Below are 27,821 nucleotides of genomic sequence, written 5' to 3'. Positions count from 1 at the left end.
TGTGTGTGTGTATTCTTTTTTCCTCTGCCTGATGGCCTTTGAACTCTGAGATACTGGCTCTTTCTGGTACTATAGCAGCCTTACAGCCTTCAGTTTCAAGCTGGGATATAGGCTCTGCAGGTTTGTAAAATCCTATTAATTCTGTTTCTCTGGAAAACTCTGATTAATACAGGCATGCCTTTCAAAGGCCAGTTATCTCCCACATGTTGTCACTTAGTCATGTGTATTGTAAATGTATTCTGGTTAGTCATGTTTATATTTTATTGTTGCAAAATGTGGGAATCAGAAAATCTCAGCCATAGTTCCCACAGTTTTCTGACTCTTAATTTGAGTCAGAAATTTGAGTGATTACAAAATATCCAAGTGACTATGAAATATTTCCTAAATTCTCTAACATACTAGCTGCATGACCTCGGGTGAATCACTTATTTGCTCCAAAATTCAGTTCCTCATTTGTAAAACGGGGATAAAAGTATATCCTCTTTCTATTTCAAGGAGCCATTTTAGCATCTCATGACATGGCACATGTAAAAGTTCCGGAAAAGATACAAAGCACCATCATGTGATTGAGTTTCTCACTAATACTGCATAATATACACATGCATTTGCTGCTATGTACGTTCATCTTGAATGGAAAATTCCTAAACCTTAGGAAACATCTTTTGATGACACACTCCTTTGGATAAATCAGAGATGGCAACTCAGTAGCACACATGCTGCTAGTCTTCCTTCCCACTTCCCTGACAGGCATCTGAAATCCACCAAGGATATACTTCTTTCCCACTGAGCATGTTAAGGGTTTAGACTGGTACTGGTGGCTCATGCTTATGATCCCAGCAGTTTGGGAGGCTGAGCTGGGAGGATCACTTGAGGCCAGGAGTTTGAAGCTGCAGTGAGTAAAGATTGCCCCACTGCACTCCAGCCTGGGCGACAGAGACCCTGTGTCTTTTAAAAAATCTTCTAATGTCTAGTATTATATTAGCATTTTATAACCACTACCAATGGACTTGAGTAGGTCCACAAATTGATGCCTCATTGATTAGTCACAAATCTCTAAATTTGTTACTAAGTTAGCAATTCTGTGGGTAGCCTGTTCTGTCAAAGGAATGTCTGGATTACCTTTAATTTAATTGGTGTGTGGATGGCGTGGAGAACTATGTTTAATCTTAATTGTTGCAGTTAGCAATAAGAAGCAATAACTCTTCTGCATCAACTTTGCAAAACATTTCCAGGGTGTCCCTCGGCATTTGAAACCTTTATGGTCAGAAATACAGACATCTCTGCCCCTCTTTGTCAATTTTCTTACAAATTCTGCAGTTTGTGGGAATTGCCACTGCAAAAAAGAGTGACTAGAAAGGAAACAAGAAATCAGACAGTCTACGCACTAAGAGAAGAAAACGGGCCAGATCATCTACCTTCCTCACCATCCCTTTCTTGTCTTCCTCCCACCAGTATGGGCATAATTAGTCCTTCTGGGGATGGTTTTTTTCAATTCCTGCTCAAATTACATAGAAGAAACCAGAGTTCTCTCATTAAGTAAGCAGAAGGTTTTATATTTCCCTTTGTCACTGAGTCATAAAAAGAAACAAAACAAAACACATTCAGCTCAATCGAAATCTAACCAATCACATAGCTTTATTAAACATAGCATCAACAGAAAGAAAATATGTAGTCTTTGCCCAGAAAGGATGGATGCCAAGAACAGAGTAATTTTCTGGCTTTGTCTTTGATATCTGTAAATTTTATTCTTTGTGCGAGTCACTACGTTCCTGAATAGCTGTTGATATTAAACATTGGGGGAAACTTACAAATGGACAGTGAAATCCATTAGGGATTACCAGATGTCAACTAGCCACACTCCGCAAAGACCCTACTCACATCTGTTTTTGACCTCCAGGGTGCATAAAATACTTTCTTTTCTCTTCTATTATTCTATCTCCTTATTTTTCTGGCCAAGTGTATATTGGATGCAAAACTTGTTCAGACCAAAACTTGGCATGTGAACTCTTGATTTGGCTGCAGTTAGGTTACCACCAATTTGCAAAATAAAGTATGAATAATAATCCATGCTGTAAGAGTGCAAAGTAAAATAAATCTTTGCTTTACATCTTATCGGGGAATATAAATCAATCTGGCATGTAAGTCAACCTTAATTTCTGCGTAGAAGTTCCAGATGTAGTTATGATTGTATTTTATAAATATAACCAACATGTTCACTACAATGAGAACTAAAGACTCCATAGATCTCATGAATGACCCTTTCCTTATAAACACAATCCGAGCCTAGGGGCATGGAATTCAAGTGGGTTTGCTTGATAACTTTGACTGTATACAGTCTCTTCTCATCTCTTTGCTCCTGTCCCTTACTCAATTCAACTTCTTTCCGCCTCCTTATTTTTTGCCAGGTATGTGTATGTGTCTCCTCCTTAGTTGTAGGAATTAGATTAGCTATCTGGGGAGCAATCAGGGCCCAAAAAGGAATTGTCTTTAGTGTCTGCAGTCGTGATTGGGGATGTTAACCTCCATCATTTTTGTCCTTCAAAGTAGGCATAAATATTAGACATCTGAATATTTCAAACTTGATACATTATGAAAGACTGTAGTCACACCTGACCCTCGTTGATGCTCTGTCCACCTGGCACCAGGATGTCATTAGCCCTCTGTCCACTGTGTGCAGGTCTTGCACAGACTTGTAAGACTATCTAGAGCCTTTAGCCACAGTCAAAGCTGGGGGAAGAAAACCATTGGCTCTCATTTAATAGGTACTCATTCTCTATGGTACAGGCACATTACCTTCTTTGGTGTCACACTAGTATGTTAGGTAGTGCTGTTACAAAGGAGAAAAGGAATGCATAGAAGGTTTAGGTTCTTTCCTGTAGGGACATAGTACTGACAGCCTGATCCTAAGGCCTATGCCCTCACCTTGTGCTGCTACTCTCCCTGCCATATTAGAGAGGAGTTTTTTCAACCCTTCCTCCCATTTTGCAATTTTTGGTCACCAAACAAAATGCATTCCCATGGTATCTCCTTTCCTTGGCATGTTTTTTAAAAAATATTTTTATTTCAATAGCTTTGGGGGTACAAGTGGTTTTTGGTTACTTGGATAGATTGTATCCTGGTGAAATCTGAGATTTTAGTGCACCTGTCACCTGAGTAGAGTACATTATACCCAATATGTAGTTTCTTTATCCCTTGACTCCCCTCCACTCCCCTCTTTGAGTCTCCATAGACCATTATATCATTCTGTATGCCTTTGCATACCCACAGCTTAGCTCCCACTTGTAAGTGAGAACATACAGTATTTGATTTTCCATTTCTGAGTTATTTAACTTAGAATAATGGCCTCCAACTCCATCCAAATTGCTGCAAAAGATATCATTTTGTTCTTTTTTATAACTGCGTAGTATTCCATGGTGTATACATACCACATTTACTTTATCCACTCATTGGTCAGTGGACACCTAGATTGGTTCCATATCTTTGCAACTGTGAATTGTTCCTTGTCATGCTTTTATCCTTTACTGCTTTGCAGTTCTGCACGTCAACATCTGTACCTCCACCATCCTAGGATGTATTCTCTTGGCACCCAGTTCAGCTTCTACCATTTTGTAAGTGTCATCCTCTTTTGAAGTTGATGCCATCTTCTTTAATAGCCTATGACTCTCTTAACCTTCCAGTCATCTCCTTTTATTCACTCAGATACTCGGCACATGAATTGAGATCCTTTTCTACCAAATTTATTTTTAAGAGATTTTACCTTCCCTGGTCATTCTAGAGACATCCAATTTCTTGCTGCCTCTATTTTCTTCTAGTCAGTTAACTTCCTCCATTTTATTTTTTTCCTACACCTCCTAGGCTTTACAGCTGATCTCAGAATGGTTGATATCAACATCCTTGGTTCCTTTAGATCTTCATACTCTGTTAACCTTGCCCAAGAAAACTGAATCCTAGATGAATGCCACAGTCCACTTTCTCTGTACTTGGATATCTGAAGGTTGCTAGAGAAAATTGCATATCCCTATATGATGGTGTTAATACAAGCTTAGAATTATTCACTAGCTTTTTATTTACCTTTGCTTAGATTTACTCTTCATCTTCAAAGACAAGCTAAAATCCTCACCACTCTCCTCCAGTTCCCCACCCAATGCCTACTCTTCACTATCAGCACATGGTCTCATATCCTATTACTATGATGGCTGAGATCATCAGACCTGACTTACATCGCTTTCCTGTCTCACTTTAGTCATTCCCTTATCTAAACCCTCACCCTTCCTTCCGCCCTGCAATCTCGGAGGACAAGACATCCCTTCTCTTGCGTGGAACCCTTTCCCCCTTTCCCTCCATTTGGTGAACTCTCCCCTCATTTTTTAAGAAATTACAAGTGGTCATTCTTCCAAGAAGGGTTCTTTAAGGCCAGTCCCATAATTGGGTTAGGTGACTCCTTGGAGCTTTACACACACACACACACACACACACACACGCACACACTCATATTTGAAGCTTTTCTGGCAAACACACACACACTCATTTTTTTCTAGTGTTTTGGGTATAATAAAAATATCTCTTATTTCACATTCTGAAAGCTGCTAAAAATGAAATTGATTGCGACTTTGGAAAAGTCACCTGCCTCTTGTGGGCCTCAGTTGGTAAAGTGGGAAGATTGGACTAGATAAGCTCTGTGGACCTTTTAGCACTGAGATAATGGTTTTTATTGATGACAACAATCATAGAACAGACAATTTTCATGGAAGGTAGCAGAAAGATAATTGATCGTGGTACTTGAAAAGTATTCTTAAAATGTCACATAATTCCTTTATCTGACATTTCGGAAGTCTATTTTTAAATGTATAATCTGTTTTGAAATAAAATTAAATAACCAAATAAAATGTTATATTTACCTATCAACTTTTAAAAAATAAACCTTTAAATTTTATAATAGTTAGATCTGCATGGAATATTTGCAAAAATAGGACAGAGTTCCTATATACCCTTCATTTATTTTTCTTATTAACATCTTACATTATCACATAACTTTTATCACAAATACAGAACCAACATTGGTATAGTACTACCAACTAAACCCTTGGTCTTATTCGGATTTCATTATTTTTTGTTACTAATGCCCTTCTGGTGTTCCAGAATCCCATCCAAAAGACCACATTACATTGAGTCATCATGTCTCCTCAGTTTCCTCTGGTCTTTGAGAGTTTCTCAGTCTTTGCTTGTTTTTCATGGCTTTGACGGTTTTGAGGAGTATTGGTAGGTTATTCTGCAAAATGTCCCTCAATTTGTCTTTGTGTAATGTTTTTCTCATGGGGCTATGAGATTTTGGGAGGAAGATCACAGAGGTAAAGTGCCATTTTCATAACGTCATACCAAAGGCGCATGCTATCAACATGACTTATCACTGGTGACATTAACCTTGACCTCAATGTACAAAGCATTTTCATAATCATTACCTCATGTGGTTCTTTTAATGATCATGAAATGGACCAGACTGGTATCCTTAGCTCCATTATACAAAGGGAATCTTGAGGCTGAAATGGAACTAAGGTGTTGGGACTTCCACCCTACTGGTTCCTTTGTAGCACCTGACAACCTCTTCTAAATTATACATAAATGAAGCAATATCGTACAATGCTTTCCCATGTCAACTCACTCTAGAGCTGCTGTGGCTAGGAATGTTCATGATTTAGTGATTCATGTTATCTTCATACTGTAACTGTAACCTTAGGCTTATTTGAACAAATTTACATCATCACAGAAGATGATCAAATGTTTCTACTGATCAGTGTTCTCCCTTCTTTGTGATGGAGTGAGGCAAATGACATTTACTAGCCCCATAATTTACAAGCAGCTGGCCTTAGAATACTCAGCTATGGTCCCAGCTGGGGAATTATTTTGGGTGTTATTTACCCAATCCTCACTTACATGTTTGTTTATTTATTCAACAAATATTTACTGAGTACCTGCTTTATTCCAGACATTTTTCTGAGCACTTTTGAAGTATCAGTTAATTTAATCCTAATAATAGACACAAAGGCCTAGCATTATTTGTTTTTATAGATGAGAACAAAAATTCAAAGAAATTAGGTAACTCTCCAACTCTCACGTAAGACGTGGAGCCAGCTCTTGAAGAAGGTGGTCTCATCAAGATCCTCCACCTGCACTTTAGATTCCTATTCCTTGTTAGCTGTTGAAGTGTCTGAAAACTGATCACTACCATTGACTTTTATTAGTTTCTAAAGATGAGTAATTATGATAGTTATTACTAGCTTAATAAAGTTCTATTTTCCTTCATGTTATATTATAATGTGAAATAATTACAATTCCTTTTCCTGTTTAATACACACATTTCGAACAGTAAAGCAACCTGTGAGTTTTCTGTTTCAAACTGGGAACTGGGAATTAAGATTTCATCTTTGAAATGGAAGAAAGGATTTTGCAGAACCAAAAAGATACAATAATAGCAGTATTAGAAAGCATGAGGGGTTGAACCTCCTTTTTGAGGAAATCCAGGGAGACAGAATACAGACAGGATTGGGTCACTGGAAAAACCAGTGCAGAGGAAAACAGAGCAGTAATGTTTGAGGTGTTTGTTCAACACCTATATTGAGAACAATTGAAATGTCCAGAGATAATTTCTGCTTCTTTACTTAGAGGATATCACTAGTGATGTTTGCCCCCAAGCTAAAACCTGAGGGGTGTTCTTTAAAGAAAAGTTGTTGGGTGGACTGTGAGGCTTCTAGTAAGGTCGTGGGTAGAATGGGAGCATTGTTATGGGTAGATATGGATCTTCACAGCAGCCAGAACTAGGGCATGGAGTAGAAGAGAGACATCAAGGCAGCTCTACCAAGGACTGAATAAGATGCACTAAGAACCAGCTCTCAGGGGAACCTTCCTTGCCTTGATACCCCTGCCTGCTCCTCTTCATTGCACCTGTTAGGGAAGCTGACCTGGCAAGTGTTTCTTGCCCAAGTGTCCAGGACCACAGCCAGCTCTTCCATTTAATAGATAAACAGCAACTCATACACCTATTTCAAATATGTCCTGTAACCAGCCCAGTCCTCGGTTTGTAAAAATAAATGAACAACAAAAGATCATCAGAGTATTTGAGAACCGTCATGTTACAAAACCCTGGATGTAAAGGATGGAACTGAGCAACCAATCAAGTAAAAACGGAAATAATTCAGGAAGACAAAAAGGTATTGCATCCACCAGACAAGAATAAACTGCTGTAAAAATAAATCTCATTAATGAGTAAGGCTTATTACAAAATAAGTTGATCAACAACAAAAAAAATGACTTATAGAAGTCAACAATAAAATTAAATAATCCAAAGACTAACTTAAACATATAGAAGATAAAGGTAAGAAACTACAAGAACATGGATGAAAAAGACAAAGATGAAAAATATAAGGTATTCCAGAAGGAGAAAACAGAAACAATGAAGGAGAAAAAAAAAGATCAAAGACATATTAAAAGAAGACTTGACTCTCTACCGAAAGACACAAGACTACTGTGTTGAGCAGGGTATATGAAAGAAATGTCCAATATCTAGATGCAGTCAAATGATAAACATTCCAAGGTAAAACAAAATTCTAAAAATTTCTGGAGGTTAAAAAAGTACTTATCTACATAAAGAAGACAATGAGACATAAAACATACTTCTTATCAGTAACATTGCATTCTAGAAAATAATGGACTCTGAAAATATGTGAAAATATATTGAGTAATAATTATATATTGTATTATATATTTTAAATATTGTTTGTTGATTTTCAATTTTTAGAATAAATCAGTTGAGAAGACACAGTATGCAGGCTTAATTATAGCTGGAGAATAGAATGTTACAGACAATAATTTTAACAAATTTGAGTAGTACAGGTGGAATGAGGAAGGAAGAAGGTATTGCAGGAGTAATGGATTCCCCAAATCTTGAACTGAAAAATCAAGTTCTGTAAATTGGTAAATCAGGAAATAGAGGAATATAAAGTGTGATTTTAAAGGTATAATTGTAACTATCAGAAAAAAAATTGAAAGTGGTAATTGTGAGTGGTTCCTCTGGGGAATAGATACATCTTCCTGTAGTGTATGATTTTTTTTTCATGCATTATATTACACACACACATACACACACACACATTTATGTATACAAGTGATGTCTGAATAGCATTAAATAGAGCCAAGGGAGGAATGAAGATTGCCAGGAGACTGCAGCTTCTGTGAACAATCTGCAGCTTTGGTGGCCTCTGGATGCAGATGTGCCTTTGTATTGCATCCCTGTTTGGAGACCATAGCTGCGTGCATAATTGCATGCACAATGTTTCAATAATATTAGGGAGGGGCATCTTTGGCGTCATAGGTGTAGGATGTGGCATGTCATCCCACAGCTACATGGTACTCCACGTTTCAGTGTACCTGCCATGCCCATTCCTCCCCTGCTTAAACTCTGCTGCCCAGAATCTTACGTTGAAGGATGAACAAAACAACACTAAACTGGTATTTGCATAGGGATAGTCAATGACTGGATTTCAGTCAGTAGCCTGCTCTGCGGTCCATAGTGTGACCCTGGTACTTAGAGTTGGAGGAAGTCAGTTGAATTCCTTATCTCAGCAATTTGAATTCAGTGTGGAGAAATCTGGCTGGAAGACAACAGTGTCAGAGAGTTGCTGTGCAAAGGTCTGGAAACTGCAACCTTGAGATCCTTGCTGCTACCCAAGTCCACAGCTGTCCTCAGGCTCCCAGTTCCCAAAGCCCTGTCTTCATCTACCTCCTATTCTTCAGTCAAGAGAGTCCATCTCCATTTTTAGACCATGCATTCCCTTCCAATAACTACTCCTTTTACATGAGTGAATTGAGAAAGTCTCTTCCTTGTAGCCAGAATCACCCAAATTGAAAGAAAATCCTGATAATTATGTTCCGTTTGCATTCAGAAGGGAAGTTGTTAGCTGTTTCCTGGGATAGTGGAACAAGCAGGCTACATTTTAGTGCAACCTCAGCCTCTACCACAAGACCTGGGTGCATGCAACTGAGATTGCTTTTTTTCAAGAAGAGTAAATTTTTAAAATTGCTTATTTTTTTCTTTTTATTTAAAGATTATTGGGCTATTTTCCTGACAGTTTTAAGATACTTCTGAAAGCTTCCAGTCTTTAAAATGGACTTAGGAGAAAATTAAGAAGAAATAACCTTTAATTCTCTTTAATGACAATTTTGTTTATCAGATCCAGAGACAATAGAACCTAATTTGTTTCTGAACCTTCAAAATAGGGAACAACAAATGATTGGAAGATGTCAGACTGACTGCCTTCCCTTTTTTAAAGCTCTCCTAGAGAGCCCTTCCTAGTAGGCTTGAGAAAGAGAGAAGTTGCCTGATGCGGTGGCTTACGCCTGTCATCCCAGCATTTTGGGAGGCAGAGGTGGACAGATCACTTGCGGTCAGGAGTTCAAGACCAGCCTGGTCAACATGGTGAAACTCCGTCTCTACTAAGAATATAAAAATTAGTGGGGCATGTGCCTGTAATACCGGGAGTCTGAGGCACAAAATCGCTTGAACTTGGGAGGCGGAGGCTGCAGTGAGCTGAGAGCGCGCCATTGTACTCCAGTCTGTGTGACAGAGCAGGACTCCTCTGTCTCAAAAAAAAAAAAAAAAAAGAAAAAGAAAAAAAAAAAAAAAAGAAGAAAGAGAGAAACAACTCCTGACTGCAAGCAAGTGGTCTGGCATCATTAGCCAGGCATTGGCATCCTCCTCTTGAACATACAAGTTTTACACAACATCAGGTAAGGCCACTCTGAGATCATGGTGGATCAAATAGGACCTCTCCAAAATTACATCTGAACATGAATATTGTACAAACCACAAACATCCCTTTCTGTATTAGATTTATCAACATGCCCAATATAAAATTAACCCCACTTCCTAATAGCATTCCATCTAGAGTAAAGCCTCACTTCCCTAAGCCCCAAAATCACATAGGTCAAGCCCAAATCATGTCTAATGTTATCTCCAATGCTTTTTAACCTTTCTAACACTTTCATACTGAGATGCTCCACAGTGGCCCATGGAGTGTGCCCCCTCACTAAAAAAGTAATAAACTCAACTTGTTCGGTTCCAGACCTGTTCATCTGGGGTTTTTCAACAGGAATGTCATGTACCTCCACTCCAATCCTGTTATTACTTGTCTCAGATCATCGAAGAGCAGCTCCCCTGGCGTAACTTTCTTGGTCCTCCCAATAATCGCTGATGTCTACCAAGCATTTATCACTTGCCAGGCACTTCATATGGATTAACTCATTTGATCCCCACAATGACCCTGTGAGTAGATAGATTGAGTACCAAATTTACAGAAGGACAAAAGGCACAATACAACTAAGTGACTTAGTGAGTAGTCTAAGTCAGCTGGTTGGTGGATACAGGGCTCTAACCACCACAGCACACTGCTTCCTTCCATGGCATTCGTCTGCCACACTATGCTTTTCCACTTCACTGAATAGCCTGTGGTCACTGTGTCATCAGCCAACATTGAAGGACACTAGAAACTAGACTAAACAGCACCGGTAAATCACTGCTGGATTTCCTGTAAGATGTGGGAGAATGCTGACCCACAGGAGGAAACAAAAGTTCTCTCAGATCTCAGTATCGGAAATCACTTCTAAGCTTCTTGTGAGCAATCAGAGATTTCTCACCCAATGGAGGCATTAATCATCTAACTCGCAGTTTTTCAACTTGATTTTAAGAAAAGTATGACATGATTTCAACTTGACTATACCTAATCAGAAAGATATTCCCTATGCACTTTTCTTTCAATGTTACTAATGTGGTCAAGGGAGCATTCCTGCTTGGTTGGTATTATAGTAATATGACTAATTAATTCTATATCTTCCTTTATAACAAAGAAAGAGGGAGTTTGAGGCACAAAGCTTTGGAAGGCACTAATTAATATCTAGAGAGATTTCAATAACTTAGTTTATTATATTTTAGCTATATTTGTAATTACCTTCCAACTATAGACAACTCTACAGGCTTTCCATTTACAAGTGATACAAGTTTCTTTTTAAAATAAATTTATTTGAGTAAAAATTTGAGGACATTTAAAGAAAAATGTTAAGTCAATAGTAGTACAGGTGGTAGGACACCAAACAAGGAAACAAAAACGACGAAGGTGTTTTGGGAAACCCTGACTTCATTTCTTGTGTTGGAGGCTGGAAGAAGGAGAGTTTAATTCATGGTCGTTGATCTCAAGAGCACAGGTCCTTGAATTTGGGAGTGCATGCATTTTACCTTCTAATCGCATTCCTGGCTTTATCATCCGTCGTCTCCTACTCCACTTTCCCCTCTGCAGTCTTATCTTGCTACCCCTATATTTTTTCAGGAAAAACAAAACAAAACAGGGGTGTGGTGTGGTGGGGGATGGCACAATAAGGAAGTAAAAGTGACCAGGGCTACCCACTGGCTCAGGGAGGTGTGCTAAGCTCACAGAAAGCCCGGAGGGTCTGACTGCCTCAGATCCTAGGAAGTTTTAATTCTTCAAGCTGGGCAGTAACCGGGTTTCTAAAACTGCTTGGATTCTTTGGCCCTCCTGCGTCCCGGCTTCGGGTCACCATGACAGCGTGAAACGTGGGAGTGAATTAAGTAAGGAGGAAAAGTAAGGAGGAGCTGCCAGAGATGCGCTCCTCCTCCGCCTTTCTGGCTGTGCTGCACCTTGACCTTCAGTCCTCCTCCCTTCTCTTTCCGCCCCCTCGTGATGGGGAAGTTCTTGGGGACCTCACGGAGGCCCGGGGGCGGGGATAGAGGACAGGGATGGAGACTGGCCCCGAGATTGGGAGGGGGGTGGGCAGCGCTGGAGAATAACGCCCAGGAGCCGGGGCAGCGCAGCTACACACTCCCTGGAAAGCCCAGCCGTCTGGAAAAGCTGGGTTTGGATTCGCCCCTCTTTGAAGAGTTCTCAGGAAGTTTGGGGGAGGGGCGAGCTGTGCACCAGCTCTACCGGCGTCGGGCGCTGAGGGTGAGAAGGGACCACAAGCAGCAGCAGGTCTCAGTGCTTGTCATATTCCTGCCCACGGGTGGGCTCCGGGAGCGCCAGGCGGGGTCCTGGGGGCGCAGGCAAGGGGCCGTAGGCAGAGTGCGCGGGCCAGCATGGAGGGGCTGGTCTTCCTCAACGCCCTGGCCACTCGGCTGCTGTTCGTGCTGCACTCGCTGGTCGGGGTCTGGCGAGTGACCGAGGTGAAGAAGGAGTCGTGGTACTGGCTGCTCGCGCTGCTCAACCTCTTGCTCTTCCTGGAGACTGCGCTCACCCTGAGGTTCAAGCGCGGCAGAGGCTACAAATGGTGAGAGTGCCCCGGGAAAGCGAGGGCTCACGGGGCCCTAAGGTATTGTCCCCTACCGCACTCGCGGGCAGCCCTAGAGTCCATCTTCCCGCAACCCGCAGATTCTACTAGAATGTGGACCCCATTTGTCCTCGCTGGGAGCTTGGGGGGCACGAGATGCTTGCGCATCTCTTGGGCACGCCAGGGCTACCCTAGGGTCTCAGTGCAACACTGGGAAGGCTCGATCCGTGAGCCTAGGCAAGAGTCACCCAGTCTCAGGTTTGGAAACTTGGAAGATCAGTAAAGGGAGGAAGCGCTGGTCTGTTTTGCTGAATGTGCCCCCCAAATAGGGGAGTCATGGGACAAGGAGGTTGCCATGTAGTGTGCCTTCTGAAACTGGGGTGTGTGAGTGTGCGCGGGTTACTCTGCGTGCGTGCACGTGTGGGAATGTCCTTCGCTGGGCATCAGCGACCTTCGAAAGAGCTGAGCACACGGGCCACCCTCCTAAGACGAGAAGACCCTGGCTGCGCATCTGGGGTTTCATCCGCTTCCCTTCCCTCCAGCCGCAGGCGTTGCGCTCTCTCTGGCACAGCGCCAGCTTCAGGTGTCTGGGTTTGGTGGCTTTGGGGCTTGGCTAACGGCCTGCCTATCTTGCCAGGAACGGGTTGTAACGCTGGTGAAGGGACCAGCAGGTAGTAGTTCAGTCTTAACCTCTGTGTGCAAGAACTACACGCCACGTGTGGTGCTCATTTTCTCCCCGAAAGGCTTGAATGACAAATAATTGAGAAAAAGATTCTCTTGCCATTGACGAAGAGCCTCTCCTAACCCCCAGAGGAATCCGTCTGGAAGTTCATCCAGAACTTCTGCAAGTTAGGCCTCTTTCTGTATTAATTCTTAAAATGGGATGTGTTTTCATATGTATCAATACATTAAAAATACCTCATGCTATGACAAAGGAGAAAATGGTATTAGGCAATTTGCAAATTACATACACAATGGCATTATAGTCATTGTATTCAAAAAATGAAACAACCGCTCTACAGTTTTACATATTAAACTACAAAATGCTTTGTATTTCCTGACAGTTCATGGAAGAAAACATGTTGCCTCTGAAGATGATGTGAATCTTGCTTATATTTTCTACTGTTGAAAAATTTCTAGAATTATCAATGCTCAAATTATTCAAGAACAATTCTAATTTAATACAACCAGGATGGGAATGTGACTACTCTTGCCTCCACTTCCCTACCCCCATGAAGAATTTATTAAGCATGAGACATTTGAGGTACTTTCCAGTGTGCCTTTTGGAAATCTCAAAGAAAAATGGTGTTAGCTTCCCAAATAAGCCTCAGGGTTAAAGAAACAAAAGGGGAGAAAAGTGTTTGTTCACTCAGCAGGTCATATAACATTGATTTAACTTTGACTGAGTAGGTTTAACAAACCAGAGTGGAAATATCTTTGGTCACAGAAAGATGAAGTCTGAGGCTGAAAACTGTTCCATGGAAAATAGTCTTGCCACCAACCACCAGAGATTCTAGGAGACCTTCAACCTCAGAAGAGAGGCTTGCTCTCTCCCTCCACGAGTAGACCAGAGGCCTTAACTTGCATTAAGTCAAACACTCCTGTTGTGTATAAATCCTATACAAATGGAACTTTACCTTCATTTCTATATCTTTGTTTACTGCTGATTGGGACTGACATGTAACTTACAACTGAGAGAGGAAAAATGGTTGGGATAAAAATGAGTGATGGTCAGTAAGTCAAGTAATGCAGGAAACTGGGGATATACTAGTGTTTAGAATATGCACCTCAAAATCAGACAGATAATGGGGTAAAATCTGGGTTTTCCTACTTGCTGTCAGACCTTGAGCAGGCTACTTAGTGTCTCAGCCTCAATTTCTTACCTGTGAATACTTACCTCATGGGCAATTAGAGAATTATATGAAATAATATATGTTGATTGATGATGAATAAAAAAGCAATGATCTTTTCTAGATCCAAAGATTTTTCTTTATTTTCTTCTTATTAAAAATATTCTTGTATCAACTAGACACATTTTAGGTCTGCACATGTCAGACAAATTTACTTGAGCGACTAGCCAATACACCATTGGTTCCAGGCAAAAATGTTGAAAAAAAAAAATTCTCACCTTTATTTAGGAAGAACAGACCCATTATATATACTGTGCATTATAACACTAATTCAAGGAAAATCTTGCTGGCATAGTATCTACTATGCCATATTTGAAATAAGCAAATTTGAAAATAAGTAAAGAAAAAAGTTGATTGATTTGACTTAGTGTGAAATTGCAGCAACAAATGAGTCTTAGTAAATGGTCTAAAAAGGAATATGATTAGTAATGTTTTATTCTGTTGATGTTACCAAATACAACTGGGTATACAAATATGTTCATTCTTGTGGTAGACAAAGCCTACACACTATTCTGTCATAAATATGAGAGAAAAAAATCAGAACATGGGCTGCTAAAACATGTAGGAAATTATCTTTAAAACAATATGGTAACAATGAAAAAGGGCTAGATTTGGGGAACATTCCCTTTCTAGGTGAAGTATTCTGGTAAAGCAAGGTATAATTTTTGGTTTTGAGTGTTAAGAAAAAATTTCCATTAGAAAATCTAGGCTGATGGAATTAAATAGAGATGAAGCAAACACTATGACAACATCTATACCTCTATATAGAAAAATATTAATATGCATTAATCTATATAGATACATAGATAAACCTTTGTTCCATTGCTCTTATAGTCTTATATTTTGGAATCTACCCTATAGAACCAAAGGTACCCATATGTGAAGACATGAGCAAAAATATTAATATCCATCTTGTTTGTGGAAAGTAAAGCTGAAAGCATACTGATTATCAATCAAAGGAATAGTTAAGAATTGTGAAATATTCATACTATAGGCTATTTTACTGACATTAAAAATAATGAGCTAGATGTTAACCACTAAACTCGAAGAATGTCCATGATATATTATCAAGACACTAAAGTTATAGAGTTGTGTATATTATGGTTACATTTTTTTAAAATGTAAAAGAATTGCCCTTTGTATCGGTTGAAAGCATTGTTTCTACAAGTTGAAGTGAGGAGTGAAGGAGAAGGAGGAGGAGAAAGAGAAGGGGAAAAGGAAAAAAATAACCTTCCGTATTGAAAATAAATAAAGAAGAATAGATTAGAATAGATTGAGTGATTGAATAAACCTGAATGATGGACACACACACACACACACACACACACACGGTGGAAAAGTTCTTTTCTTTGAAAATCAGATCCATGAACCTCCTTTGGACTACTCTGGGCTACTTTGAATATTGTCCTTTTAATATAAATTTACACTTGGACCCAAATGAGTCCAATCTATAGAAATCATGGAACAATGAATAGATCTATAGAGGAAAATGTGAACTAAATATTTTGAAACATAGCAAACATATGACACTTATCCAGAGAATGTTTCTTTAGCTATCCTTTGGAAAGGAAACATGGAACTGGAATTGCTGAGCTCAGCTGTCCAGGGACAAGCAACATTACATCAACACTACTAACTCGCCAGTTGGAGAGGTTTAATTTGTTGGAATCCTATAGAATGGGGAAGGTGAGCCAACAACACGTCCCCCGTTAAGCTAAAAAAATGTGTGCTCCTGGAGTTTGCTTTTTTTCCACCTAATATTTATCTGTTTCACCTGCGTATTTAATTACATTTCTGTAAGATGAAAATGAATATCACTTGGCTTAAGCTTTTCTTGATTTGATTTTCTATTGTCTGGGCAACAATCCAATGGATCTGTGAATTACCATTTAGGTAAAGTCAAAGAAAAGGCAACATTTCAGCTGCTTTCCAGCCAATAAAATATTCCTCAGGGATAGAAAAAAATTACTAAGATTGTGACAAGTTTGAAGCCTGTTCACTCGAAAGCAGGCATTATCTGAGAATAAGTAGAAAGGTAAGTTGAACTTACTGGCAAAAGTATACAATTTTAGGCACTGGAGCTTTCTTCCCCAGATAAATCCAAGGAAAATATCATTTGTGAGTTAATAAATAATAGCTCACCTATTTGGTCACGTTGCTTTGTTACCTCTCATTTCCTTTTACTTTATTAGGTTCAATCAAACAAGTATTTTTGAATTGCTTAATGAGCAAGCATGATATGGTACTATGCTAGACACTGCGTGACCAGACCAAAAAAAAAACAAAACAAAACAAAAAAAAACAAAACAGAAAACAAACACGGTTGACATTTTAAAAGGTAGCATTTTGATGAAGTGCTCAAATGTGCTGCAATGAGAATAATTATGAATATTTAGCATTTCCTATGTTCCAGAACCTTCCAAGTGTTCCACACAGATGATCCCATTTCATCCTTTCAGTATCTGGTTTATTTTGTTTCTCTGTTTTCTCCCATTTTTAGATGAGGAAACTGAGGCACAGACTTATTAAGTCATCTCTTTTGGGACCAGTTAGTTGTCAGTTGAGAGAGAAGAGTGAAAACTCCAGGTTCCCAGTCTTACTCACTCCAGCAGTTCAAAGGAGAAAGGATGTGCTGCTGAATACTGGGTCGGGAACAGGAAACTTGACAGCATTTGAGCTGTCGCAGGAAGAATGGGTGAGAGCTGTATCTGTAGAGAGGTGTGCGAAGGCCATGTAGAGACAGAACCTCCTGGGTGGGCAGGTGAATTAGGCAACCTTGAGCAGGTTTCTCTAGAGAGGGCACAGTGTTTACACTCTTCTTTCAACAACAATGTACGGAACATCTACTACATTGTGTCAGGCATTATTCAAGTACTGACAATATGGAAGTGAATAAACAGTCAAAATTTTGCCCTCGCAAACCTCACGTTTTAGTCAAGGGGCTCAGAAAATAAAGATGTAAGTAATTAATAAACAGATGAATGAATAGGTAACAGAAAATTGAACAAATGAGTGATCAGAACTCTGAAGGCCCCAGTGGTTTGGGTGACAGAGTGAGGGGGGTGTGCAGGGGAAGGTGCCACTGGATGGTCAGAGAGTCCTAACTGGGGATGTGACCTTTGAGCTTAGGCCTTCAAGAAGAGAGGGCGCCAGCCAGGCATGAGGAGGATAAGATAAAGGGACAATCTTCATGAGCCTTCAAATCTTTCTGACATACCCTCAAATGACCGATTAATACTGTTTTTCTATTCTTCCCTTTTTCTTATTATTCCAGTGTCCTTAGACTCCATGTTAAAAACTCTTCTGAATTTCTTTAACTTTACATACCTCATGTTAAACACTGTGCATTAGATATTGTCTGGATGGCTCACAGCTGAAAACAGAAAAGACAAGTTAGGAAACAGAAAGGATTCTATCCTAAACTGATCTCAAACTCAAACCAATTTTGTAAAAAGCTCACTGAAATCTGTTTAGATCTTTCAATTGCATTTGAAAAGTTCAGCAGTGAAATTGAAAACCTAGACTCAACAGATGCATACTGTGTGAAATTTGATCTTGATTTATAAGTTTTGAGCAATGCGGAAGAACTCTGTATGATGTAATTCTGTAGTATGTGATAAGATGTACTTTCCTCCATCAAAAATGTTTATGAAAATGCCAGAGAGAAGGTTTGGAAATAAAATTCTTCCTTCCCCATTCCCCACTGCAATCTTTTTGGACCCCAGAGAGGATGACATAGAGGGATTTGAAAGGAGACCCTGTGACTTCCATATGGCCAACTTGGGCACTGGAAATTCTCTCAGAAGATAAACAATTTCTCTCCCTCTTCACACTTCATGTCCAACTTTCCTGAAATCTCTCTTTAGCTTTTTAGTGTATCTGAGGGTTTATACTACAGGCGTACCTCATTTTACTGTGCTTTGCATATAGTGCTTTTTTTTTAAGGTTTGTTGTAGCCTTGATGGGAGCAAGTCTTGACACTGTTTTTCCAACATGTGTGTTCACTCTGTGCCTCTGTGTCAGCATTTTCTTTTTAGCAATAAAACATTTTTATTTATTTATTTACTTATTTATTTATTTATTGAGACGTAGTCTCACTCTGTCACCAGGCTGGAGTGCAGTGGCATGATCTTGGCTCACTGCAACCTCCGCCTCCCGGGTTCAAGCCATTCCCCTGCCTCAGCTTCCCGAGTAGCTGGGACTACAGGTGCACACCACCACGCCTGGTTAATTTTTTTGTATTTTAGTAGAGACGGGGTTTCACCATGTTGGCCAGGATGGTCTCGATCTCCTGACCTCGTGAGCAGCCCACCTCAGCCTCCCAAAGTGCTGGGATTACAGGCAGGAGCCACCGCACCGGGCCAGTATGTACATTTTTTAAGACATGATACTGTTGCACACTTAATAGACTAGAGTATAGTGTAAATATAATTTTTATATGGACTGGGAAACCAAAAATGTTGTGTGATCTGCTTTATTGAGATATCTGAAACCAAAGTATGCTTGTATTTGTTATCTTCCTGTATGTTTGTGGGAATGTGTGTTTTATATCCTGAGTCTTGAACTCACTGCAGAAGGATGACTTAAATGTGTATCATTTTGGGAAGCACACACTGAATGTTATTAGCAAATGGCTTTGCTTTTAGTAATCCAAGTCATGGTTTAGGAAGAAGAGTCTTCTTCAAAAATTAGTACCGTGCATTACTCCCAAGAAGTCGTATTTCCTTCTTTTGCCTCACAGAAGACTTCAGACCAATGTAATAATTATGTCTGCAAGTAGAATGGGTGCTCCAAGAAATGGAACCACTGAATGATGGCCATGCTTTCTTTATGATCATGTTCAACTGAGACACTTAGAACTGAAAATTAAGGTTACTGATATATTTTTTTCACTTCTTGTACTTGACTGGAAAAAAAAAAACAAAGTATAAATTAGCATGGGCAGCTCCTATAAGTCAGCATAAATATATTCCTACTTTTAAATTTCATGCATTTCTTCTCACGGCAGTGACATTATGCATACAGCATCAGGACAAATCTGAATAGCTTAACTTTTTTCCAACAGTGGAAAATTCACATTTACGTCAAGGTTTATTCTCCCTCTGTGTATATTCCCCACTACTCTGGAAATTCCTATAAAGTCTTGGTACTAGGACAATTAGGCCTTCAGTATATAAAATGTTTTGTTAAAAATAACAGTTTCTTTCCCTTTTTTTAAAAACTCAATTTTTAATATAGGCACTTAATGAAATGTACTTTTTTGGAAAGTCATATTGAAATCATATTAAGAATATAAGGCTTGTTAATGTAACATGCCAGGGTGAACGCAAATTTTGTTACTTTTCTCTGAATATAAACCTATTACCTATAGTTATTTAAGGAGATGGGTTACATTTTATCTTTGTTTTGTCTGACTTACCTCAAAGAGGTCGATAATGTACAACTGACTTAATGTTATCCACTTATTAGAATAAAAATCAATCATCCTTAAGCACATAAAGAGGTCCTCTAACATCAGTGCTGCTGTAGCCCTGGATGAGGGGGTGGGGCTGTTCCTGTAGTGTTCCTTTGCTTTCTTATTTCCCAGATTGAGCTTCCTGTCCCATACACATTTTAATCTACCTGAAATAGCCTCAAAATAAATTAGCTGGTGCCATTCTCAGACAGTCTTCTAATACTAGTGGTGATGATGGTGATGAAGGTGATGATGGTGATGATGATAATGGAGGTAGTACCACTTATCAATTATTGGGTACTGACAATGCTACAGCCTGCTTTCTTTCCCTTGTCTCATGTAATCCTTACATTGACTCTATAAATTAGTTGCCATCTTAATTACCATTTAGGGTGAGTACACTAATGCACACCAACACTAAATCATTTATCCAAGGTCACAACTGATAATAATAGATAATGAAAACAATTCCTAGCATCTGGTGAGCACTCACATTTATTGAGCCAGGCATTGGCATTGCACGCATCAACTCATCCAATCCTCACAATAGCCCTGGTAGTGTCTTTACGCCTCTGTTTGCAGATGGGGAAGCTACAGCTTAGAGGTCTGGAGAAGGATTCTTCTTCCCAGGATTGAAAGCTTGGTAATCCTGTGTTAAGTCTTCCCTTTACTCCATCAACCTATTTCTTACTTTTTGTATTCAGTAACTACATTACTACGTAATTTTTAGGGTCAAGGATTGCCTGTAGTAGAGAAAGCGTCAAAGTTTTGTTGGTGGTGTTTTTTTTCTGTTTTTGTTTTGTTTTGTTTTGTTTTAATTATGTAGGTAAAACTCAAGTCACCTGCTAAAGGAAGACTGTGATGATTTTGCTTAGAACACAATGTAGGGAAGTCCACACTACATACAAGAGTGTCTGGCTCAGATGCACTCTTGCACAAGCAAACATTCTTGTAAAACCAAAACAGGATGTAAAATGAAGAAAAGGGGGAAAATTCTAGACTATTTTAACTTTTGTCCTAAAAATCCAATCTCCTCTACAGAACAGAAATAAGTACTACTGTCTTTACTTAGAATGAAATAAACTAAAGCCTTACACAAAGAAAAATTATAATGCATTTTATTTTCTCAGAGAGCATTAAAGTTCCTGTAGTTGGCAGCAATATAAGTTCATTTGTTCATTAAATAAGCATTTATTGTACCAGATGCTGTGATGGTGGTTTTATAAAAAATAGAAAATATATATAATTATATGAAAACAATATAAAATGACATTTAGAGAACCAAATAATTTTTCACAAATTAAGTCAGAGAGTGTGGAAAGCCTGCAGAATCAGGATACAATCTGTAAGGTAGGCTTGTTGACAAGGAACATTTCAGAGGTAAATGATTTCTGAGGTACTGGTGGTTATGAGTGCAGAAAAGAAAGATGTGCTTTTCAGGTTGAAAGAGTATCATGATGGTGATAGTTAGGATTTCAATTGGAACAATTCATTTAGGAGGATGCCATGATTTTCTTTTGTTCTAAAATATTTTATGAGAAAGATAGTATGTAGATCCTCAAATGAATTCATATTAACTAGTTTAGTAATAGTGAAACATATTGCTGGAGTTTGTGAACAACTTCAGTTGTAATAAAGCTTGTGCTTGCTTTAGGCCTACTCTTGGAAAATTTTAGACTGAGTGAAGTATATGCGGTACTAATTTTGCTATCAGTTTATATCATTATTTGGGAATATGACTTTATTTTTTTAAATTGCAACAACAAACAATGAAAATTATAATTAAGAGTCACATTCAGCAGTATCTTCTCCTTACAAAACCTAAATGTAGACAATCTTCAAGGGCTTTGGAAATACAAAGAAAGATTTCATTGCAATGGATTTTCTCAACCCATTTGAAATTCCTCCTTGTCTCTTCTGTCATTATTTGTCTGGTGTCCTTAAGATCACTGAATAAACAAACCTATCAACTGATCTTGGCACTTTTTTCTTTTTTTTTGAGACGGAGTCTTGCTCTGTCTCCCAGGCTGGAGTGCAGTAGCATGATCTCGGCTCACTGCAAGCTCCGCCTCCCGGGTTGACGCCATTCTCCTGCCTCAGCCTCTCCAGTAGCTGGGACTACAGGTGCCTGCCACCACGCCTGGCTAATTTTTTTTTTTTTTTGTATTTTTAGTAGAGATGGGGTTTCACCGTGTTAGTCAGGATGTTCTTGATCTCCTGACCCTGTGATCCATCAGCCTCGGCCTCCCAAAGTGCTGTGATTACAGGCGTGACACACCATGTCCGGCCTGATCTTGGCACCTTTTAAAACATTCTCATTTATATTCAGTTTTCCATTTTGGGGGGAATTCTCGTTAGCTCTTGGCCATTTAGTTGTGGCTTACTTGCCAGGGGACAGGCACTTGCAAAGGGCTTTGGGAAGGGAGGTGGTGATGAGGGACATGCTAGTCAAGAAGATTAATGGGTGGTGGCTGGGGTCACACTGGTGACTTTCCAGGCATTCAGAGGCTTTGTGTTCTGCAAAAGCACTGGGTTCACTTTGAGGAACTGAAGAGAGATAGAGGAAATACTGAGGTTGTTATATTGGTCATCATATTCCCCTTACACACTAACAGAAAGCCCTTGCCAAGCAGCCTTGATGGAAATTGTACATGTTAAGGCCCACTTAGACAAATGAGTCTACATGTAAGAAGGACAAACAACCTTTGCATTGTTAGACAGGTTTAGGGACTTACAAAAGAATATCATGACCTAGTTTTTTGATTTCCATGAAAATAAATTTTTATAAATTGCTCCAGAAATTTTACTGAGAACATGCAAAATCTCACTTAACATGAGATTTTGAAACTTGGGTCTAGTATTCTTACAATTTCACTCTGTTTTTGTAGAGGAGAAAATATTGAGAAATGAAATACAAATAAAATCTGGATTCAATTAAAGTACATTTTGAATATTATTTTTGCTTCACTTAAATATTATCCATTTTCAGATATATACACATGATGAGAAGACAGAGAAAAACTAAACAAGGTAGTGATATGGCTGATTTTTCTTCCACAGGCTTATTTATATTGTTGTTTGTTTATAAAAATGAGTGGATGATTTTTTTCAATAAGAAAACATTAATAATTGTCATTTTTAGAAAGAGGAAAATGGAATCCTAATTCTAGACTAATGGTGAGTCAAAGTAAATAAAATTTACTACAGGGCTAAATTGCTAAATGTCATGACATATCATTTTGTAGAAAACATTATAATTTGTTGAAATGACAACTTTGTACGGTAAATAGTATTTTACTTTTGGATGAAATGAACTGACAAAAGCAATGAGTAAAGCTTTTCAAGAGCTTGGAGCAGTGTCTAATATGTAGCAAGACCTATATATACACACATATACCTATATATTTCATAAACAAATAAAACAAAACAAATGAATTTTTAGATAAACAAGTAAATATATAAAGAAAAATTCCTTTGAGATGGTGCTCCTGTTTGTGTACTTGGGAGAGAATTGGTAGGTAGGCTAAGAGCTATGGAATTAAAACAAAAAAACACAACTTCATGGAAAAGAAAGATTTTAAGATGGTTTTATATGAAAAAATAGTTGAACAACGTAATTTGGCATTAAAGAATTCATGTTGGACAACTTTGGTATTCTGACAGGTAATTGGGATTGTAATAAATCTGAGTTTCTAAGGGCAGATAGCTCACTGGTAATAGGGTATTGTCCATTTGTAAAAATTTTTCACTTGGACATGTCTTAGTCATTGAATCATATACTTATCAGCTTTTTATCAGTCCAATATATTGTATGTTTATAAACAGTTATCCAGAAACCTGATATAAATGATTTGTGAGTTGGCCAGACCTTTCCATGGTATTAGTCGTCATACAAGGTACTCCATATCTCCTTACTCTTGATGCCATCAAGACAAAGACTAAAATAAAATCTGGTTTATTAATTTTTAAACTTCACACTCTTCTTCGTTCTAAAAATGAATTGCACTGACAACACATGATCAAGAATACTGCAAACCCACAAAATAATAATTAGTGGCAATGATATCACGCTAAAATATTACGTTTTTCATAGGAGCAGAACATATAAAATTAGTTTTCGTCTGTAAAACTTCCAATAAAAATCAGTTTATGATGATATTTCAAGAAGAAATTTTTAGTCAAACCAGCCACAGAGTGTCAAAAAAGTAGAAACTGTAAATCAACCAGAGCCTTATCAAATCGCTAAATGTTTGTGGCAAGCTCATCATATGCCAGATACTCTGGAAGGAGCAGAGAGTATACGGCCAGCCCTTCATATATGCAGGCTCCACACCTGCGTATTCAACCAACTGCAGATCAAAAATATTTGGGGAAAAAAAAAATACAACAATGTGACACTAAAACATAATACAAATAAAAAACAATACAGTACAGCAATTATCTACATACCATTTACACCTATATCAGGTATTATAAGTAATGTAGAGATGATTTAAAGTATAGAGAGGATGTGCATAGGTTTTGCGCAAATACTACACTATCTTATATAAAGAAGTTAGGCATTCATAGTGTTTGATACCTGCGGGGTTTCTAGAACCAATCCCTCCCAGATACTAAGAGATGACTGCAATTTTGAGCGGACAGACCCAGTTCTGGTGCTTGCATTATTTAGAATTGCTTGGAGTCAACACTTAAATGATATCAAATACACACACATCTACATATGCACATATGTAATTATAAATATTGAAAATTTATGGCCCAGAAGTGACCAGAGAGGGCTAATTTAGACTTAAGGAATAAGGAAAGTTTTCTGAAGTCCCATATAACTGATATGTGGTAGAGGTTGAGGGATAAAAGACTACAAATAGGGTGCAGTGTATATTGCTCGGGTGATGGGTGCACCAAAATCTCACAAATCACCACTAAATAACTTACTCATGTAACCAAACACCACCTGTACCCCAATAACTTATGGAAAATAAAAAATAATTTAAAAAATAAAAATAAAGTTTAAAAAAGTAGGAGAGGCGGGTATTTCTAAAGAGAGAAATACGTGTGTGAAGGCTTCAGTTAGGATAGCACTTTGGTTTTTTTTGAGAACTGGAAGAACAACACTGTTACATGAACACAGTTGGAAGAATGGCAAGCAACAGAGCCCAAGAGGTGGGCAGGGCCCTGAGTGGGCAGCATCTTATAGGTCATGATGGGTAAATGCTCCATGCAAACCATGGCAGTGTGACAGTAATTGCCTCAACATTGATTGTGAAGTTAGGCATAATGATGTTTGTATTCAACAGTACAAAGAAAAGGGCCCTTGATTCAAGGAGTTTTATATAGGTTTAGTTTTTTTTGTTGTTGTTGTTTTTGTTTGTTTGTTTTTGCTTTTTTTTTGAGACAGAGTCTCGCTCTATTGCCCAGGTTGGAGTGTGGTGGTGTGATCTTAGCTCACTGCAACCTTCACCTCCTGGGTTCAAGCAATTCTCCTGCCTCAGCCTACAGAATACCTGGGATTACAGGTGCAAGTCACCATGCCCGACTAATTTTTGTATTTTTAGTAGAGATGGGGGTTCACCATGTTGGTCAGGCTGGTCTCGAACTCCTGACCTCAAGTGATTCACCCCCCACCTTGGCCTCCCAGAGTTCTGGGACTACAGGCATGAGCCAGTGTGCACGACCTTATACAGGTTTAGTTTTGAGAATCATGGTTTAAAAATATAAGTCATTATAAATTATATGAAGAAACAGTGTCCTAATTGGCTGTCCTCTAAGAGTCCTTCATAAGCATAAGTAACAAATATGTAGCCATGAGTACATTTTCAGAGCTGAGTCTAGGGAAAGCAGCAAGTACATTTGTTGAGCACCTAAGGTGTCAATCTCATGGCACACATTGTCTTATTTAATCCTCATAACCACACTATGAGATGGGTATTGTTTTCTCCGTCTTACAGATGAGGACATTCAGTTTCAGGGAAGGTTGTGAATTTCCAAAGATGAGTGCATGGAAAAGGCAGGATTCAAATTTGGGTCTTCTAAGTTTCTGAAATTTATACTGGGTCTTACTAACATATAATATTTCAAGGGTCATAGCTAGAAGAGCTTACTTGATACCAGACCTCTTGAAACGAAAGATCCTTATAGATATCAGTAGTCTTTATTCACTTTATTTGTTCAGTCCTTCCTTCCTTTATAAATTCAGGCATTCAAATATTTAGGCATTTGCTTAATAAGCATTAATTTGAGACTTAGTAAGACACTATGATTCCACTGGGGAGAAGAGAAAATGAAGGAGTGAGAAGAGGAAAGAGATATAAAGATATATAAGACTAAGGACCTTTCTTCATGGAACTTATGTTAGGAAAGCAAAATCTAATATACATGTAACTATAAAACAGTACAGCATGTGTTGGGCCACAAGAGAAATACAGGTTAAGATTAATTCCTGCTGTGCCTTTCAAATACAAGTAGAATGTTGGTGGATAGATGTGCAAGAGAAAGCTTATTTATTCCAAAATATATTTATTCCAAAATAAAATTTATTCCAAAAAGCTTATTCCAAAATAAGCTTTCATAATTTTGGGAGATATTTGCTGTAAAACCATTGCAGACCCTCTCTCCTTAGATTAACCAAACTGAAAGAGCAGAGAGCACTTCGTTCTTACCAGAGACACATGGTTAGTTAAACAAGGCTGAGAATTGAGTTGAATATAATTAATTCTTGGGCCCTCAATATGATTCCTTTTTCCTAACCCCTTTCTTCATTAGGTCAAATAATCTAATAAAGAGGATTGAAGTGAGAGGAACTTTCCAAAGCATTTTGTTTGTTTTATTTAACATACACAGTCGGTTGTAACTACTGAGTTGCTCAACTTGATAGGATGTGGTAAGGGAAGAGGAAGGAAAAGTGGAGATAAGACCAGATAATGAAGTCTTCGAATATCAGATTATGGAGTTTAGATTTTCTATTAGGCAACACAAAACATCTTGAATCTTGAAGTTTGTTTGTTTATATAACCAGTTTCCCAGTTAGAGGAAATACGTTGAAACAGGATAGTACTTTTTTCCAATTATAGAAATAAATCTTATGCATAGAAGATGTTAAGGGTGTTGTTTGTTTTATTTTTAACCTTTTTCAAGAGCTATTATATGTTCAGGCTATGGTTTCCCTAGATTATTATTGTTACATTATTGTTAGGGAGGGGTTAGTCTCAAAATTAATCCCAAGAGACTCAACAAAATTGCAATCCAGCCAACATTTGATGTCTCCAAACAAAAATATGCATATTCCTACTGTCCCTCTGACCTAGAATTCACTTTCTTTCCCAGTTTCACAAGGGAAATACTATCTCCTGATGTTTCCTTTGATATGTGAGGTCAAAAAGTTAATTGTTCTTTTCTTTTTAAGAGCATGCTAAACATGGGCTTTTGATATCTCTCTACAGCTTCACCATCCTCCAAGACAGATTTTAATAATATCATGACCCATAACCTTTTGTTTCGAAATTGGTTTTCGCAGGAAATCAAAGGTGGGGGAGTATCTATATTAAATATTGATTTTTTAAGAGACCTCTCTTTCTCTTGCCCTTTCTCCCTTCCTTTCTCTAGAAGTTGAAAAAAGTTATTAGTGAAAGAATTAATAGCCTTTAAAAATATCATTCTAAATTTTCTCTTTTCATTTCACTTTTCTCTCCTGAATTATAATAACATTGTTTGGGTAACATTTCATCTCAAATAATTCTACTTGTTGAGCAATTAACATTTCTATTTTCTAGGTCATTTCAAACTATTGCTGTGTATTAAAAGCATTTTAATACAATTATAGTGACATAACTTTGACTTTGAGATGTTCTGTAATGCAAGAGTCCTCTAAGATAAAGTTCAATTTGTTTTGTTTGCTTGTTTGTTTGTTTTTTCTTGAGACGGAATCTTGCTCTGTTGCCTAAGCTGGAGTGCAGTAGCCAATCTCAGCCCACTGCAACCTCTCTGCCTTCTGAGTTCAAGCAATTCTCCTGCCTCAGCCACCCAAATAGGTGGGATTACAGGCCCACATTACCATGCCTGGTTATTTTTTTGTATTTTTAGTAGAGACAGGGTTTCACTATGTTGGTCAGGCTGGTCTCGGACTCCTG

General features: G+C 38.4%; 1 protein-coding gene across 2 annotated transcripts in view; it reads left to right on the top strand.

The window, feature by feature from the left end:
- Positions 1 to 11,772: 11,772 nt before the first annotated feature.
- The window catches only part of TMEM26 (transmembrane protein 26), a 47,571-nt gene continuing 31,522 nt past the window's right edge, over positions 11,773 to 27,821 (top strand). Inside the window, exon 1 of one of the 2 annotated variants that reach the window (XM_003903916.5) lies at positions 11,773 to 12,327. In XM_003903916.5, coding sequence (XP_003903965.1) covers positions 12,137 to 12,327 — 191 coding nt within the window. In that variant the 5' untranslated portion in view covers positions 11,773 to 12,136. The remainder of the gene's footprint in view (positions 12,328 to 27,821) is intronic. The other variant, XM_021943428.2, reaches the window with a different exon arrangement.

This window comes from Papio anubis, chromosome 11, assembly GCF_008728515.1.
Source record: "Papio anubis isolate 15944 chromosome 11, Panubis1.0, whole genome shotgun sequence".
NCBI classification, from domain to species: Eukaryota; Metazoa; Chordata; class Mammalia; order Primates; family Cercopithecidae; genus Papio; species Papio anubis.
The sequence above is the reverse complement of the archived record's forward strand: the minus strand, read 5'-3'. Positions and strand labels throughout refer to the sequence as shown.